Source organism: Bufo bufo, chromosome 5 (genome assembly GCF_905171765.1).
Source record: "Bufo bufo chromosome 5, aBufBuf1.1, whole genome shotgun sequence".
NCBI classification, from domain to species: domain Eukaryota; kingdom Metazoa; phylum Chordata; class Amphibia; order Anura; family Bufonidae; genus Bufo; species Bufo bufo.
In genome coordinates, this window is record NC_053393.1 from 555379591 (window position 1) to 555398306 (window position 18716).

Here is an 18716-nt window from a genome sequence, read left to right on the forward strand (position 1 = left end):
ATCACGATGACAACTTTATCTCACTGTGATTTCGTAGTAAAGAGATCACAGAGAGGCACGGAGCATTATCAATCATGTTACTGCTCCGTGCTTCTGCAGTCTGCATTGGGTCTTGGCTGTCATTCACGGAGCGGATGTCACGCACGGCATCCGCTCGTGTGAAACAGCCCTTACAGCCAACTGAACATTCAAATGTAATGGTAAAGAAATCGGCTGGCGCTCTCCATCTGGCTCTGTATGGATCAATCACAGAACCAAGTAGGTTAACCTACTAACACGTATACTTCCATAATCAGAACATTAGGACGATTGTGGACGTCCAGATGTATACTTACCTGTAAGTGGAATGCTATGCGCTTTATTACATTTTAGTTTTAATTTTCATGTGCACTGACAGTATATATTGTTAGTGTGATATTTTAATAAAATGTTTTTCATATATACCACATGGTTCTGCGATTAATCCATACAGAGCCAGATAGAGAGCGCCGGCCTATTTCTTTACCATTACATTTTCCTTCTTTGACAGTGGGTTTATCTTAAGGTGTCTGCACCCGCTCCATACTTAGGTGTAGTATAAGCCACTGGACGTTTACTCCTTTTTTGAACATTCAAATAGAAGGAGTCATTGCACTGAGGTGTCAGGAAAAAGAGGAACCTGCAGTGGAGGTGGGAGCCGAAATCCTATGAAGTGGCATGGCAGCCCAATCCTCCATTTTTTAGAAGATTACGGAAGGTACCCGCGGCCTGTATGGACAACACATATACACACCTTGCACATTCGTAATTTGGACACCAGAATCCATTGCAGTCCAAAGTGTGACATGAGGCCTGTGAAATGCTGCACAGAGGGACACCAGGACACGTCCCGGAGATTCATGGAAGAGACCTGTCACCCTGATATTACTGAGCAAGTCCTGGAGAGTCACAGCGCAGACCTGAGGGAATCGTTACCACCTTGGTGTAATGGGCTAGGATCAGCGGGAACATTCCTACTGCTTCCTCTTCTCCTGTCTACTAGTATGTTTGGGGCAGTTGCTATGTATTATACAGTAGCTGATCTCTTGCTCAGCCGACCTCTCTTCTGTAGCTCACCTTGTTTGGAGAGGAGCTCCTGACTGGTTAGCCTTGCTGTAAATATTCCTAGTTTCTGCAGGGGGCTGCTGGTTATAGTGTAAGCTCTGTGCTTTTCAATCCAGTAATCCTTTTATTTTCTAGTATCTCTCCTAGTTTTCTTCATCAGTGTACCTTTGTTCTTATGGTTATGGTGGATTTACATGAGCCAATTATTGGGCAGATTATCGGGAACGACCGTACCTGCGAACGCTCGTTCACGACAATCTGCCCGTGTAAATGTGCCGCCGATGACCTAATGAATGAGCGAAACAGGCCTTAGTGTCCTCCTATTTGTTTTAGGGTCAATTTTACAGATTTGTTTTTTCCATAAGAATGTCTGTAGGGACAGTGAGGGTCAGTGATGGTATTGGAGTCAGCGTCTAAGGACAGATCTAGGGAAGGCTCCATTCAGGGTCACTTATTGTATGTTCAATCATCCGCTCACCATATAACCCCCATCATCCGTTTGTTCCACCATCTGATTACTATCCCCATCTTGGTCCAGTCATCTACTGATGAGTTCTATATCTGATATGTGCTTTGTATTATTCTTCATGGGACGGTCCGGCTGTTAAACAGTTTGGTCCTACTATAAGTCCTGGGGGTATCTGAGTACTGGAGGACACTGTAAGGACCTGGGGAAGGCGCCTGCTATAGGGGAAGTCCAGTACAGGGTCATTACAGTTACAGACTCGTCTCTGTTTCATTTAGTGGTCACTACTCACCTGGGCTCTGATCTGTAGGACTGTCCTCCTCACACTGGTCATCACCCCTCACATCTGTCTCTGTAGGAGTCTCCTCCTTGTATTCCTCATCGCCCCTCACAACCGTCTCTGTAGGAGTCTCCTCCTTGTATTCCTCACATCTGTCTCTGTAGGAATCTCCTCCTTGTATTCCTCATCGCCCCTCACATCTGTCTCTGTAGCATTAATATTGCGCAGATCTTCATACTGATATAAAATCTGTGAAGCAAATATTGTAAGTTACAGGACAGTCGGACAAGTTGCAAGAAATATTTTACATGACCACAAAAGATCGTTAAAGGGGTCATCATCCAACTTTAACCTTTTTTAACAGATCCCTTCAGAGTGACCGGACTTGTGATGGGTTCATACTTACCTGATCCCCACCGCTGGTTGCCGGCTTCATCACTCCACGACCGCCTCCGCAGGTACTGGGACTCTGGGAATCAACATCCTATTGATGGGGGAATGTGACCACTGCAGCCAATCACTGGACGCAGCAGTGACCAGTAATAGGGAAAATCTCGGTTACCTGACCGTCCTGTGGAAGGAGAGGACGCGGACATCTCTCTGGTGTTGTCCTCTGACTAGATCTCTCTGCAGGAGACACAGAGACTGGACTCAGACTTTACAGACAGAGAATTCCAGGACATTTGTATTTAGTCCTGTCTGTTACCTGGAGATGTGAGGGGCTGGTCCTTCTCCATCTTTACCTCCTTGTGTAGACCCTTGTGTCCTTCTAAATACTCCCACTCCTCCATAGAGAAATAGACAGCGACATCCTGACACCTTATAGGAACCTGACAACACAATGACACCGTCATCACCCAGACCCCTCCAGTGCTGTGACTGTATAATGTCCCCGCATTCCCGGCGGTGTCACCTCTCCAGTCAGCAGCTCCATCATCTTGTGGACGACTTCTAGGATCTTCTCATTGTTCTTCTCATGTATCAGATTACTAGACGTCTTCTTCACCGTGGAGTAATCCTGTTCATTGAAGACATAATAATAAATGTCAGTAGTAAGAGAGTATATGTTTCGTCAAAGTGACAGGTACCATGCCCCTTTTACACGCCCCCTTTTATATCGCTTGATATAAATTTTATATCGCTTGATATTAATTTTATATCGCGTGATATTAGGTTTATATTCGTTATCACTTCTCAGATTCCTGTTAATATCAGTCAGTTCACAAATGCCTGTAAAGCATATTGCTTAAAATCAAGATTTTCTCAGACCTGTCACAGGCTGTATTCTTGTAATCGAGACGTTTCTAATGCATAGGTCATGACCTCTTACTACAAAAGCTTTGGTCTACAAGGTAGTGACAGCTGTTTAGAATTTCTACGGCCATGCTCATTAAAACGTCTGGACATTCCACAGGCTGTATTCATGTCATTGATTTTATTCTACTTATAAAAATCTTGCAGGCCTATAATAAACATATAAATCGTACAGTAATGCCCGATGTCGTGTATTTGTATGCTTTGATAACTTATAGTCTTAGAAGTTTTATATAAACTTCATAAAGTCGCCAGGAAATATTTCATTGCGGCTTTATAAATAAATTTAGTAATTTTATAACATTTTGATATAAAAGCGAACCACTTTGATATGAATTTATATCAATTTATACAGTTGATAAATTTAAATTCATAAAATCTTATTGATAACCCCATTTAGAACATTGATAAGCTTTTGATATAAAAAGCTACCCACTATAAACATATAATTTCTTATAAAACATAATCTAACTAAGCGAGCTACATCAACTAATGAATATGCTAATCGCTACCACCTGGTATAGTTTACAACATGAACAGCCTATATAAACAGGTCCCAGTCTTTGCATTGCTAGCACCGAGATACTTAGGCTCAGAGAGGCATAGGCCCCCAGGACATAAAGACACTTAAAAAGGTAAGCACCATTTGTCTGTTATGCTTTTAAATCTTTCACTATTTTTGAATATGACTCATGCATATGACTTATGTTATCTGTATCTATGTAACGGTGCTTATTTATAGGGTGTAATGCTGTTATAACTAAATGTCTTTTACCGCCTACAAATGTTGCTATATTTTAACTAACAATATCTTTCACTATTTACTGAATATGACTTATGTTATCTGTATCTATGTAACTGTGCTTATTTATAGGGCTTAAAAGCGGTCCTACAAATGTGGCTATATTTTAACTAACAATATACATTTCGTTTAGATAAATTCTTACCAAAATTTATGGGGAGATGACATTATACCCGATGCGCAGCTGCTTATCGCGGCCGATGATTTCTATGATTCGTACATTAGCGGCGGTGGGACGCTATTGCTTTCAGACGAGTTGCCCAGTATGGCGCTATCTCATACTGACATTTCAAGCAAACCCGATTACAATCCGACATCTCCTTGCCTGGTCGGTAAGTATAACCATCTTATGCTTTTATTACGTATATAGTTTTAGAGCTAGTTATATTTCATACACGTTTATTACAGACGATCAAATCCGAGACATTTTAAGAATTGCGAACAGAGCCGTTCATACTGAAAATACAGAACATTCAAGCATTGAAGTTACTAGCAACAGCAATTCTGACGAGCTAAAGGAGAACGATCCGTCGCGAGTTATCGATCTCACAACCCCAGGGCGAAATGAAATGAAACACAGAACACGTAAGGCTCGATCGACTTCTTTGATGTTGACCGTTTTAAACATTATCTATATTTCTAATACACTTTTAAAACGCAGCGCTGGAAAGAAAAGTGTATACATGTATTGATGACATCGCGACACTCTCCGATGATGCCCTACAAAAGCGTCGCAAGCGGGGCAAAGAGCGTAAGGACCAAAACGCATTGCTGCTGTAATATATTTTAAACAATGTCTATAAGTCTAATACTTTTTTTTAAATGCAGCGCTGAAAAGAAAAATGGCCACGACCGGGGTCTCCAAAGCGGTATCAAAGAAATCTAACACAACGGGTAAGGCGCCCTCTACAGCCGCTCAAAAACAATGTCTATAACTTTTAAGCGTGTATAAACAATGGTGTTTAATCAAACCTTGTAATTTAAAGTTTTTCAGCTGCCTGGTAGTAGCGCAAGTGTCAACAGAACAGTTTCATTCCCCGAACCACCAGAGTCGGTCACCAACGCCCGCGACAGTTGGCTGTCTGAGAATCCCGCAATGCCGATTATCCGCTGTCCTGATGCCCGTGAGTTAATATTACACGGCGCTCTGTTTTAATTAGACCCGCTTGATGTTCTTAATACTTACAGCGGGGCTGCTTGTCTTTAAATTTTTAATAAAAGTCATAATGACATATCTATCAATTTATCTATCTACCTATCCATTTATCTATCTATGTATCCATACAGCCAAATACCCCAAATATCTAAATGCTATCAATTTATCTATCTATCCATTTATCTATCTATGTATCCATACAGCCAAATACCCCAACTATCTAAATGCTATCAATTTATCTATCTTTCCATCTATCTGTTAGCTATCTATCTATCTATGTATCCATACAGCCAAACACCCCAACTATCTAAATTCTATCAATTTATCTATCTTTCCATCCATCTGTTATCTATCTATATTTCTATCTATGTATCCATACAGCCAAATACCCCAACTATCTAAATTATATCAATTTATCTATTTATCTATCTATATTTCTATCTACATATCTATGTATCAATTACCTATCTAATTAGTGAGCTTGAAATTCTTAATACTTATATCTTAATGTTTGTCTTTAAATTTCAGCCAAAAGAAAAGAAAGCAACAAAGCCCGAATCGTTAAAGAGAGACGACGATCGACCACAAAACAGCATCAGGAACAGTTTACACCGATAGCTGGAGTTCTAACAATGCCGCGGCCGGTTCTGCAGAGTGGTGAGCCAACTAGTGTAATAAATGATATTACAGCTTTATGCGACATAACACCAATACCCAATACGCAGGATGTAATACCTTGTAAAAAGTGCATCACATTTGATACGCCAGACACATGGGGTTCGCTTATCTGTTGTATGTTGCTACAACAGCGATACGCGCCTCTTGTCCATTCCTGTTATTGTCGGAGTGGAGAGACGTACAACGCGTTGAGGAATATCGCGAAATGTAATGACAAAATGGCACGCGTGGCGTTGCATTTAAAATGTTACGTTAAAGACTCTACGTCTCTAGCGTTTAACAGTCCCAACAAAAATACTGAGGGACAAATACACGCTACGCGTAACAAATGCATACGACTGATTACGCATCTTGACACTCTTGAAAAAGAGCTGCTAGGCAGAGACTGACTAGTGATGACTGGTGGAGGTGGACGACCTTTTAAAAACGCAAAAACAACTGTAAGTGCTAGGGTTAGAAAGTTAAAACAGGCTATAAAAATCTGTTTTTCAGTTAAACGTTCTAAAATAGCTAGAGAAAAAAGGCGTCGTAACAAGACTGTTGCGTCGGCTAGTCTGAATGCTGGACAAACACATCAGCAACCGCAGACCGCGCAAGCGGGGCACAGTCGTCCAAACAACTCGCACACTAATAGACCTTCAAATACGCAATCAAAGCGTATTCAGTCAGGCGACCCACAAAATGACGACATGACCTATAACACGGCTATTACAGACGAACCCCCTGAACTACAAAATGTTAGATCCGTTTATCTAGAACGTGTATACCATCAACAGCGTGACTTAGCAAATTTTAATAGTACCATGTACACGGAACACTTCAGATTCGCTAACCTCGAAGCCAGTCGCTCATTTGTTGACGCTCTTGATGCAATACACGCTTCTATACAGACATTGTTAGATAGGGTTTTACGGGACGCCGATCCGGGTGATTTCATACAATTGCGTTTAGACGGCGGCGAAACGTTTGATTCGATTTTTTCTAATAGGTATTCTAGAGATGGATTTGGAGCCGAAACATTTTTGGACAATATCGCTAACGCTTTACAGAGTAACGCGGAGTGCATAGCCGGTAATACACTTAAACTAGTTGTCATCATTGTCAGGTGTCGCCGTGGTGGGGCCAGAAGACGTTTGGGCGGTGTCGCGTATAGTCGGATTATTGATCGTAAAAAACATTTATAAGATTTTAATAATTACGATAATAACGTCTGTCTGGCCGCTAGTGTTTACGCTATTTTGGAGGGGGCTGCTTTGAGCGACGTCGCCTTTTTAGAGAAAGCTCAACAACTGCATAGAGACTTACAAATACCCGAGGGGTATTTGGTGTCTTTTACTGACGTTGCTGAATTTGAAAAAAAATTAAACATCACAATTAAAATTTTGTTCCACAATAGGGGTCAGTGGCGTTATTATCACACAGCCCACACAGCTAAAGAAAAGACCGTCTATATATTGCACCATGAAAAGCATTATTATGGCATAAAAAAATCTAAAAGCCTTTATCAGTTTCGATTATTTTTGCGACGTTTGTTGCACTGTATACAAACATAAATATCGACACGGGTGTATGCAGTTTTGTAAAGCGTGCCAGAGCCTGAATTGTGTTGAGCAGTCTAATAATACACGGTGCCCGATATGTAGAACGTATTGCCGTTCAGAGGCTTGTTTTGAAACACATAGAAACCTGTCACTTAGTGGTCAGTTAATGTGCGTTACCCTGAAGGACTTAAAAATTAGGTTCATAGACTCGCTGAATTTCATGCCTATAAAGCTCAGCAAGATGCCCGAGGCTATGGGTTTTTCAGGCGCCAAGGGCCACTTCCCGCATTTTTTCAACACGGCAGAAAATCAAAACTACATAGGCGCCCTACCGGCCGCTGTGTATTACGGCGTCGAATACATGATGCCTGGTGAGAAAAAAGAATTCACAGATTGGTACGAGAAACATAAAAATGACACCTTTAATTTTCAGAAAGAGTTAAAAGCTTACTGTAAGCAGGATGTTGAGGTTTTGAGAAGGGCTTGTGAGTGTTACAGGGAGACGATTGTGGCCATGACGGAACAAAAAGTTCTGCAATACATTAAACGTGAAAAGAAATACAGAACGGTCACTAAATGTATTGATCCACTCCAACTTATCACATTGGCATCCGTGTGCATGGCTATGTATCGGTTTAAATTTCTACCCAAAAATACCATAGCGATTGTCCCTGCAGATAATTACCACAAGACCCAGAAACGCTTTTCAACACCCGCTATTCAGTGGCTCATGTAGCTTGAACGTGCTGAAGGCATTTTTATACAACACGCGTTAAAGGGCGGTGAAAAAAAGGTCGGTAAATATTTTTTGGACGGGTATGCTTTTGTTAACGGTAAACACACCGCTTTTGAATTTCAGGGCTGTTTTTATCACGGGTGTCCTGTGTGCTATAACAAGCAGGACAGCAACGAGCTTACTAAATCGTCCTACAGGCAGCTATACCAATCTTTCCTAGTCAGGAAAAGCCGACTACAGAGACAAGGCTTTACGGTCCGCGTCCTGTGGGAACACGAGTGGCGGGAAATGATTGCAAACGATTCGGGGGTCAAAGACTTTCTGATTAAAATGAAATTCCCGACTCCTTTGGATCCTCGTGACGCGCTTTACGGCGGTCGCACTAACGCCATTAAACTTTATCACAAGGTGCAGTCCGATGAAACAGTGCATTATTACGATTTCACCAGTCTGTACCCTTTTGTTAATAAAACTAAGACTTACCCTGTAGGACACCCAAAAATCATTTATGATTATTTTGGCTACATCAAAAAATACTTTGGCATTGCCAGAGTTAAAGTGTACCCGCCCAGAGATTTATTTTTTCCGGTCCTGCCTGTAAAGCTAAATAAAAAACTAATGTTTCCGCTATGTTACACATGCGCCTTGAGCTGTCAGAAAGACATTTGCAGCCACACAGACGCTGAGCGGTCCCTAACCGTTACATGGTGCACCATAGAAATAGTTTTAGCTGTTGAAAAAGGTTACAGGATTGCCGTGATCTACGAGATCTGGCATTTTCCGAACACAACAGACGATTTGTTCGCCCCGTACATCAAATTACACCTCAGAGATAAACAGGAGGCTTCTGGTTATCCCAGTTGGTGTAAAACGGATTCTGAAAAAACTGCTTACATCGCGGCATTTTAAAAAAAAGAACATGTCTGCTTGCGCTCTGATAAGATAGCTGTAAACCCAGCAAAAAGACAAATTTCAAAACTGTTCCTAAACTCTTTGTGGGGTAAGTTTGGCCAGCGTTCTAACTTGTCACGTACCAGCATAGTCACGGACCCTGACGAACTTTTCAAATTAGCTTTTGTGCCGTACTACGACCTCTCCGAGGTTAATTTCATCGATGACGATACGGCAGTAGTCAATTGGCACTATGTAAAAGAGCGCTACACCCACAACAAAAACACAAACATTTTTATAGCCTGTTTTACAACCGCCTATGCCAGACTCAAATTATACAAGCTCCTAGACAGGCTACAGGAACGTTGCCTTTATCACGACACAGACTCCGTCATATTCGTGAGTAAGGGGTCTGAATGGACGCCACCCTTGGGTGATTTTCTCGGTGAACTAACTGGTGAAATACCCGACGACGCCCACATTACCGAGTTTGTATCCGCTGGCCCAAAGACTTACGGCTACAAACTTAAAAACGGGAAAACCGTATTGAAGGTTAAGGGTATAACACTCAATGTCGCTAACACACAGCTTGTTAATTTTGACAGTTTAAAAGACCTTGTGTTGGATTACTCACACAACACCGACCCAGAGACGCAGAAAACAATAGGTATCGAGCAAGACAGCATTTACAGAAATAGGAAGCGCTTGACCATAGAGACAAGACCATTACGTAAAACGCAAAAGTGCGTCTACACAAAGAGACAGCTGACTTTACAACGTTGCCTTTTGGCTATTAAACATGACTGCGCAATTTCAACACCCTTTTTCGTGTATTCTAGCAGGACCCTCAAATTCTGGAAAGAGTTTTTTTGTTAAAAATTTATTAATGCACAAGGATACGTTAATGTCGCACAAACCTGATAATGTCATTTGGTTTTACGCATGTTGGCAGAAATTGTATGATGAACTAACCCGTTTGTTTACAAATATCAGGTTTATCGAGGGGGTCCCGCAAAATTTTACAGACGCTGATCTTTTTCCAACGGACAAGGTAAATTTGGCGGTTGTTGATGATCTTATGGAGGCGGCTTGTGAAAATCTTGAAATACAAAACGCATTCACCAAATACGTACACCACAGAAATTTAAGCATTATGTATCTCGTTCAAAACGTTTTTGTCAGGGTAAGAAAAGCCGAACCATAAATTTGAACACTAAATACATGGTCCTTTTTAAGAACCCTCGTGATAAATTACAGGTTATTACGTTGGCTCGGCAAATGTACCCCGGTAAAACACGTTTCTTTTTAGAAGCTTTTGAATAGGGGTGCACCGAAATTTCGGCAGCCGAAAATATCGGCCGAAAATGCACCTAATCCACTTCGGCCGATATTGTTACATATCGGCCGAAAATATGGGGTGTGGGATTTGTCACCCACCATCTGCGGGCGGGCGCCGGGCGGGCGGTTTACTTTGTCACTGCATCTTTATTTTACCTTACAATCGTGAGGCTCCAGTAACTAACAACTCTGCAGGCAGAGCGGAGGCCGGCGTAACGTCACTTACTCACGTGACGCGCCTGCTCCGCCTCCTTCATTCATAAAGTGGGCGGAGCAGGTGCGTCACGTGAGTAAGTGACGTTACGCCGCCCTCCGCTCTGCCTGCAGAGTTGTTAGTTACTGGAGCCTCACGATTGTAAGGTAAAATAAAGATGCTGTGAGCAGCAGGGCCGGGGCTGTTATGGGTAGGGGGGATCGGTCTATGGAACTGCTATGGGGAGGGGGGATCTGTGCACTGCTATGGGGAGGGGGGGATCTGTGCACTGCTATGGGGAGGGGGGATCTGTGCACTGCTATGGGGAGGGGGGATCTGTGCACTGTTATGGGGAAAGGGATCTGTGCACTGTTATGGGGAAAGGGATCTGTGCACTGTTATGCCCATAACAGTGCACAGATCCCCCTCTCCATAACAGCGCCACCCACAGATCCCCCTCTCCATAACAGCGCCACCCACAGATCCCCCTCTCCATAACAGCGCCACCCACAGATCCCCCTCTCCATAACAGCGCCACCCACAGATCCCCCTCTCCATAACAGCGCCACCCACAGATCCCCCTCTCCATAACAGCGCCACCCACAGATCCCCCTCTCCATAACAGCGCCACCCACAGATCCCCCTCTCCATAACAGCGCCACCCACAGATCCCCCTCTCCATAACGGCGCCACCCACAGATCCCCCTCTCCATAACGGCGCCACCCACAGATCCCCCTCTCCATAACGGCGCCACCCACAGATCCCCCTCTCCATAACGGCGCCACCCACAGATCCCCCTCTCCATAACGGCGCCACCCACAGATCCCCCTCTCCATAACGGCGCCACCCACAGATCCCCCTCTCCATAACGGCGCCACCCACAGATCCCCCTCTCCATAACAGCGCCACCCACAGATCCCCCTCTCCATAACAGAGCCACCCACAGATCCCCCTCTCCATAACAGCGCCACCCACAGATCCCCCTCTCCATAACAGCGCCACCCACAGATGAATTTCATTCATGAAAAAGAATTATTAATAAAATCATTAAAAAAAAAGTATTTTAAAAGTATTTGGGCAAAAAGGCAGTTTCGGTTTCGGTTTCGGTTTTCGGTCAAGGGCATCCTGAATTTTCGGTTTCGGTTTCGGACCAGAATTTTCATTTCGGTGCACCCCTACTTTTGAAGATGCTACACACAAGCCTTACTCTATTTACTTGTAGATTTAAGATCTGACACGCCTGTGGACCTACGACTCAGAACCGGTCTGTTCCCACCAGATCTGCCGGTGGCTTATGTGTGCAAAAAGAAGCTCTAAAATGAGGTATCACACATCTTTACGGTTATTTTTGATAGCGGCGCTGGTGCTGTAAGGATGTCGAACAGGATCCGGCGCAATTGGGATCTTTTAAAAGCATTAGGCCTCATGCACGAGACCGTTTTTTTTTTACGGTCCGCAAAAATTGGGTCCGTTGGTCCGTGGACTGTGACCGTTTTTTCATCCGTGGGTCTTCCTTGATTTTTGGAGGATCCACGGACATGAAAAAACAGTCGTTTTGGTGTCCGCCTGGCCGTGCGGAGCCAAACGGATCCGTCCTGAATTACAATGCAAGTCAATGGGGACTGATCCGTTTGACGTTGACACAATATGGTGCAATTTCAAACGGATCCGTCCCCCATTGACTTTCAATGTAAAGTCAGGAGTTAATATACCATAGGATCGGAGTTTTCTCCAATCCGATGGTATATTTTAACTTGAAGCGTTCCCATCACCATGGGAACGCCTCTATGTTAGAATATACCGTCGGATTTGAGTTACATCGTGAAACTCAAATCCGACAGTATATTCTAACACAGAGGCGTTCCCATGGTGATGGGGACGCTTCAGGTTAGAATATACTAAAAGAACTGTGTACATGACTGCCCCCTGCTGCCTGGCAGGTGCTGCCAGGCAGCAGGGGGCAGCCCCCCCCCCTGTAGTTAACACATTGGTGGCCAGTGGGCCCCCCTCCCTCCCCTGTAGTTAACTCGTTGGTGGCCAGTGGGCCCCCCTCCCCTGTAGTTAACTCGTTGGTGGCCAGTGGGCCCCCCCTCCCTCCCCTGTAGTTAACTTGTTGGTGGCCAGTGGGCCTTCTCCCCTCCCTCCCCCTCCTAATTAAAATCTCCCCCCTATCATTGGTGGCAGCGGAGAGTACCGATCGGAGTCCCAGTTTAATCGCTGGGGCTCCGATCGGTAACCATGGCAACCAGGACGCTACTGCAGTCCCGGTTGCCATGGTTACTTAGCAATTTGTAGAACCATTATACTTACCTGCGAGCTGCGATTTCTGCGTCCGGCCGGGAGCTCCTCCTACTGGTAAGTGACATGACCTGTCACTTACCAGTAGGAGGAGCTCCCGGCCGAAACATCCGTGTTCTTTCACGGAACCATTGACTTGAATGGGTCCGTGAACCGTTGTCCGTCAAAAAAATACAGGACAGGATACACGGATCACGGTCTCGGCTGCAAAATGGTGCATTTTCAGATTTTTCCACGGACCCATTGAAAGTCAATGGGTCCGCGAAAAAAGACGGAAAACGGCACAACGGCCACGGATGCACACAACGGTCGTGTGCATGAGGCCTTAGTCAAAACAAATCTGAAGGCCCGAAAATCAATATTACGTAACGCCAGTAATGATTTGATATCGGCTATTGGAGAGATCGCGCTCAATATCCTTAAAGGAAAGATCCCTCTTAAAAATATATTGAAAAAATGGCGAAGGGCTATAAAGAAATTAAGCGATAAAAAGTACTCCATTAAAGGCAAGAAGCGCATTGTGAACCAGAGCGGCGGTTTTATAGGAGCTTTGCAATACCTTTAATCACTAGCCTGATAGCTAGTACAGCCGGTGGTTCATAATGCAGTATGCAGAGAAAATGTTCCTGGTTTCCAAAAATGAAATGGACAGGCTTAAAAAAACATCCGTAGATGCAGCAGATATACGCCAAACCGCCATACATCGATTAGATCAAGGGTCCTCAAACTACGGCCCGCGGGCCACATGCGGCCCGCCGAGGACTCTGATCCGGCCCGCCGGGTCTTTAACAGTTAACATTAGGCCTACGCGCATCTGCTCCCTCCCTCCGATGTCAGCTCTGCTCCGGCGGTACGTGACTGCTCACTGACGTCACGCGCCTCCTCTCAGGCGACGCAGGGAGTTAGCGCCGCCGCCGCCCACCAGCTTCTCACATCACCGCCCGGAGCAGAGAGAAGAACAGCCGGAACAACTGTGGGTGCGTCAGTGTGGCAGTGTGTGGTGGGCTTTTTTTACAATGGGGGGGTGGCGGGGCCGATGCGGGGGACATTAAAATGGCGGCCACTTGTCTGTGGGGCAAATGAAAATGGTGGCCACTGTGACAGTGGGAAAATGGGCAGTTAGCTGGGTTGGCATGCTCTCATTTCATACTCAAAGAGACTGTCAACAGATCAGTCAGAGTGACACTTGGATAATGAAATATCAGGGTGCCAGTCAGAATCTGACCTATTGAAATGCAGACTTGCAGCCTGATATTTCATTATCCAAGTCTCTTTGGGAAACAATTGAGAGCATGCCAATCCAGCCAACTGCCAGTTTTCTTTCCATGGGGCAACCATGATAATAAAATAGCATCCTACTTATATACGCATTTCCTTTCAGGCCCGTTATATAGGGAGAACCCCGTCCGTTATATAGGGAGAACCCCGTCCGTTATATGGGGAGAACCCCGTCCGTTATATAGGGAGAACCCCGTCAGGCACTGATCTGGTCTGCATAGAAAAGCCTGCAAGAGGTAACTGTCCACATCGGGGGCAGAGGCCTGTAAGTGGGGGTTCTGGTTTGGAATGGCTATATAAGCAGGAAGATCCTATTTTAGTGTCATGGTTGTCCCATGGAAAGGATCTTCCTGCTTATATAGCCATTCCAAACCAGAACGTCAATTTAAGTGTAAAATAGATTACTGATTGCGTTTCCTTTTCAGTGTTCGGATTTAGGATGTATCAATTTGGCCCGTTATATAGGGAGATATAACAGAACCCCATCAGGGACTGAGCTGGTCTGCATAGAAAAGACCCGCACTGATATAGAGAACGGAGCCCCGAAAGCGAAGGAGGGCGCATTGCGCATAAGCAGCCGCCGTCCATTCATTTCTATGGGGCTGCCGAAAATAGGCTATTTCCGCCAGCCTCATAGAAATTAATGGGAGCATGGGCAGTGCATGCGCAGTACACTCCCATTCACTTTCGGGGCTCCGTTCTCTATATAGGTGCGGGTCCCAGCGGTGGGACCTGCACCTAACGATATTCCCCTATTGTCCAAGATGGGAATACCCCTTTAAAAAATATAGTCCGGCCCTCCAATGGTTTGAGGGACAGTGAAGTGGCCCCCGGTTTAAAAAGTTTGAGGACCCCTGGATTAGATGATGAGATTAGCGAAATACTACACGGAAATGACCTTTCAGATGATGAAAAAATTAGGAGATACACAGCCGTGTTACAGAGGTACTTAATGCTCAACAAACAGTCCGGTAAAGAAATGTCGGGTATAACCCTGATTACACAGCCGCAAAACGATCAACAACAATTGTCAAATGCAACCTCAATCAGCACAGATACTAACGAGATACTTGACAGTATTAATACACGGTATAGAAAAAATGCAGAACTATTGTTAAGTAAACTGTACCACTCGGGTGATAAGCCGTACTGGAACGCTATGGGTGAATTCATTTACAAAGAACAAACTGTACCCGGTTCCAACATTATTGACCTGATTCGAACAGCTACCCAGAGTCATGGGGTGCCCAAGATTAAACCTCACGGTTGGGACTATTTTATGGAGACTATTGCACAGCTGAACCGTCAACGGTTATCGGTAATACAAGAACAAGAGAACTTTTCGATAACTTGAAAAAGCGGGCGCTGAGTGAGCCCTTTGACGAGGCTCGACGCCCTTTTACGAGGCTCGACGCCCTTTTACACCGCAGGTGTTATTAACATCGCCTACGGTGTCGACGCGTGGCTCATTACTACCTAAAAAGAGGCTCCCGCCTTTGTTGCAAGCTGCTTGGTTAACGTTGTAAATTTTCTTACTTTGGCGATTGTATATAAACTTTCTTTGTATTAAACATCTTATAATGTTTTTATTTGTTTTACATACATTTTTACTTTGCATGTATATAAAATTTATTTGTGTGTAATGTCTTATAATGTTTTATTTACTATACATAAACAGTTTTAAAATAAAGTGTATTCTGTTTTTTCTTTTTACAATAAATATAATAGCTTGATTATTTAAAATTGTATAAACAGTTAGGACACGTTGTTGAGTAGACGCTGTTTAAAACACTGCTAAAATGCCTGCAAATAGCAAAACATTGCGAAAACAGTACTACACGCCAAAAGCTGTCGGCTCTTATGGGGAGTTGAATCCTTATCTAGAGAAGTCCGGAAATTTGGAATAAGAAAATACTGTAAAAAAACTGGTTGAGCAACGAGGATACTTACACATTGTACAAACCTGTTAAAAAAACCTTTACAAGAAACAAGGTTATGGTGTCTGATATACAGTGGGGGAAATAATTATTTGACCCCTCACTATTTTGTAAGTTTGTCCAATGACAAAGAAATGAAAAGTCTCAGAACAGTATCATTTCAATGGTAGGTTTATTGTAACAGTGGCAGATAGCACATCAAAAGGAAAATCGAAAAAATAACTTTAAATAAAAGATAGCAACTGATTTGCATTTCATTGAGTGAAATAAGTATTTGAACCCTCTAACAAAAAAAGACTTAATACTTGGTGGAAAAACCCTTGTTTGCAAGCACAGAGGTCAAACGTTTCTTGTAATTGATGACCAAGTTTGCGCACATTTTAGGAGGAATGTTGGTCCACTCCTCTTTGCAGATCATCTCTAAATCCCTAAGGTTTCGAGGCTGTCTCTGTGCAACTCTGAGCTTGAGCTCCCTCCATAGGTTTTCGATTGGATTAAGGTCCGGAGACTGACTAGGCCACTCCATGACCTTAATGTGCTTCTTCTTGAGCCACTCCTTTGTTGCCTTTGCTGTATGTTTTGGGTCATTGTCGTGCTGGAACACCCATCCACGACCCATTTTCAGTTTCCTGGCAGAGGGAAGGAGGTTGTCGCTCAGGATTTCACGATACATGGCTCCGTCCATTTTCCCGTTTATGCGAATAAGTTGTCCTGTGCCCTTAGCAGAAAAACACCCCCAAAGCAAAATGTTTCCACCCCCATGCTTGACGGTGGGGACGGTGTTTTGGGGGTCATAGGCAGCATTTTTCTTCCTCCAAACACAGCGAGTTGAGTTAATGCCAAAGAGCTCTATTTTGGTCTCATCAGACCACAGCACCTTCTCCCAGTCACTCTCTGAATCATTCAGGTGTTCATTGGCAAACTTCAGACGGGCCTGCACATGTGCCTTCCTGAGCAGGGGGACCTTGCGAGCCCTGCAGGATTTTAATCCATTGCGGTGTAATGTGTTTCCAATGGTTTTCTTGGTGACTGTGGTCCCTGCTAATTTGAGGTCATTAACTAACTCCTCCCGTGTAGTTCTAGGATGCTTTTTCACCTTTCTCAGAACCATTGACACCCCACGAGGTGAGATCTTGCGTGGAGCCCCAGAGCGAGGTCGATTGATGGTCATTTTGTGCTCCTTCCATTTTCGAACAATCGCACCAACAGTTGTCACCTTCTCTCCCAGCTTCTTGCTAATGGTTTTGTAGCCCATTCCAGCCTTGTGCAGGTCTACAATTTTGTCTCTGACATCCTTGGACAGCTCTTTGGTCTTTCCCATGTTGGAGAGTTTGGAGTCTGCTTGATTGATTGATTCTGTGGACAGGTGTCTTTTATACAGGTGACTAGTTAAGACAGGTGTCCTTAACCACCTCCGGACCGCCTAACGCAGGATCGCGTTCCGGAGGTGGCAGCCCTGCGCAGAGTCACGCATATATGCGTCATCTCGCGATGGGCGAGATTTCCTGTGAACGCGCGCACACAGGCGCGCGCGTTCACAGGATCGGAAGGTAAGCGAGTGGATCTCCAGCCTGCCAGCGGCGATCGTTCGCTGGCAGGCTGGAGATGTGTTTTTTTTAACCCCTAACAGGTATATTAGACGCTGTTTTGATAACAGCGTCTAATATACCTGCTACCTGGTCCTCTGGTGGTCCCATTTGTTTGGATCGACCACCAGAGGACACAGGTAGCTCAGTAAAGTCCCACCAAGCACCACTACACTACACTACACCCCCCCCCCCGTCACTTATTAACCCCTTATTAGCCCCTGATCACCCCTGATCACCCCATATAGACTCCCTGATCACCCCCCTGTCATTGATCACCCCCCTGTCATTGATTACCCCCCTGTAAAGCTCCATTCAGATGTCCGCATGATTTTTACGGATCCACTGATAGATGGATCGGATCCGCAAAACGCATCCGGACGTCTGAATGAAGCCTTACAGGGGCGTGATCAATGACTGTGGTTATCACCCCATATAGACTCCCTGATCACCCCCCCTGTCATTGATCAACCCCCTGTAAAGCTCCATTCAGATGTCCGCATGATTTTTACGGATGCACTGATAGATGGATCCGATCCGCAAAACGCATCCGGACGTCTGAATGAAGCCTTACAGGGGCGTGATCAATGACTGTGGTTATCACCCCATATAGACTCCCTGATCACCCCCCCTGTCATTGATTACACCCCTGTCATTGATCAACCCCCTGTAAAGCTCCATTCAGATGTCCGCATGATTTTTACGGATGCACTGATAGATGGATCCGATCCGCAAAACGCATCCGGACGTCTGAATGAAGCCTTACAGGGGCATGATCAATGACTGTGGTGATCACCCCATATAGACTCCCTGATCACCCCCCTGTAAAGCTCCATTCAGATGTCCGCATGATTTTTACGGATGCACTGATAGATGGATCCGATCCGCAAAACGCATCCGGACGTCTGAATGAAGCCTTACAGGGGCATGATCAATGACTGTGGTGATCACCCCATATAGACTCCCTGATCACCCCCCTGTCATTGATCACCCCCCTGTCATTGATCACCCCCCTGTAAAGCTCCATTCAGATGTCCGCATGATTTTTACGGATCCACTGATAGATGGATCGGATCCGCAAAACGCATCCGGACGTCTGAATGAAGCCTTACAGGGGAGTGATCAATGACTGTGGTGA

The 18716-nt window shown here is 44.6% G+C and overlaps 1 protein-coding gene and 1 long non-coding RNA gene across 17 annotated transcripts in view; one reads left to right on the forward strand and one right to left on the reverse strand.

Annotated features, from left to right (window-relative positions):
* The window catches only part of LOC121000834 (zinc finger protein 383-like), a 1218895-nt gene that overhangs the window by 425417 nt on the left and 774762 nt on the right, over positions 1-18716 (reverse strand). For 13 of the 16 annotated variants that reach the window (XM_040431515.1, XM_040431524.1, XM_040431516.1 and 10 more), the window contains 2 exons: positions 2743-2847; positions 2536-2659 (listed from right to left, as the gene is read on the reverse strand). The exons of the other annotated variants lie outside the window; for them this stretch is intronic. In XM_040431515.1, coding sequence (XP_040287449.1) covers positions 2536-2659; positions 2743-2847 — 229 coding nt within the window. The remainder of the gene's footprint in view (positions 1-2535; positions 2660-2742; positions 2848-18716) is intronic. 16 annotated transcript variants of the gene reach the window in all.
* Positions 4612-5051, forward strand: LOC121000886. The gene is made up of 3 exons (XR_005778927.1): positions 4612-4696; positions 4774-4839; positions 4932-5051. It is a non-coding gene; the product is annotated as an uncharacterized LOC121000886 (long non-coding RNA).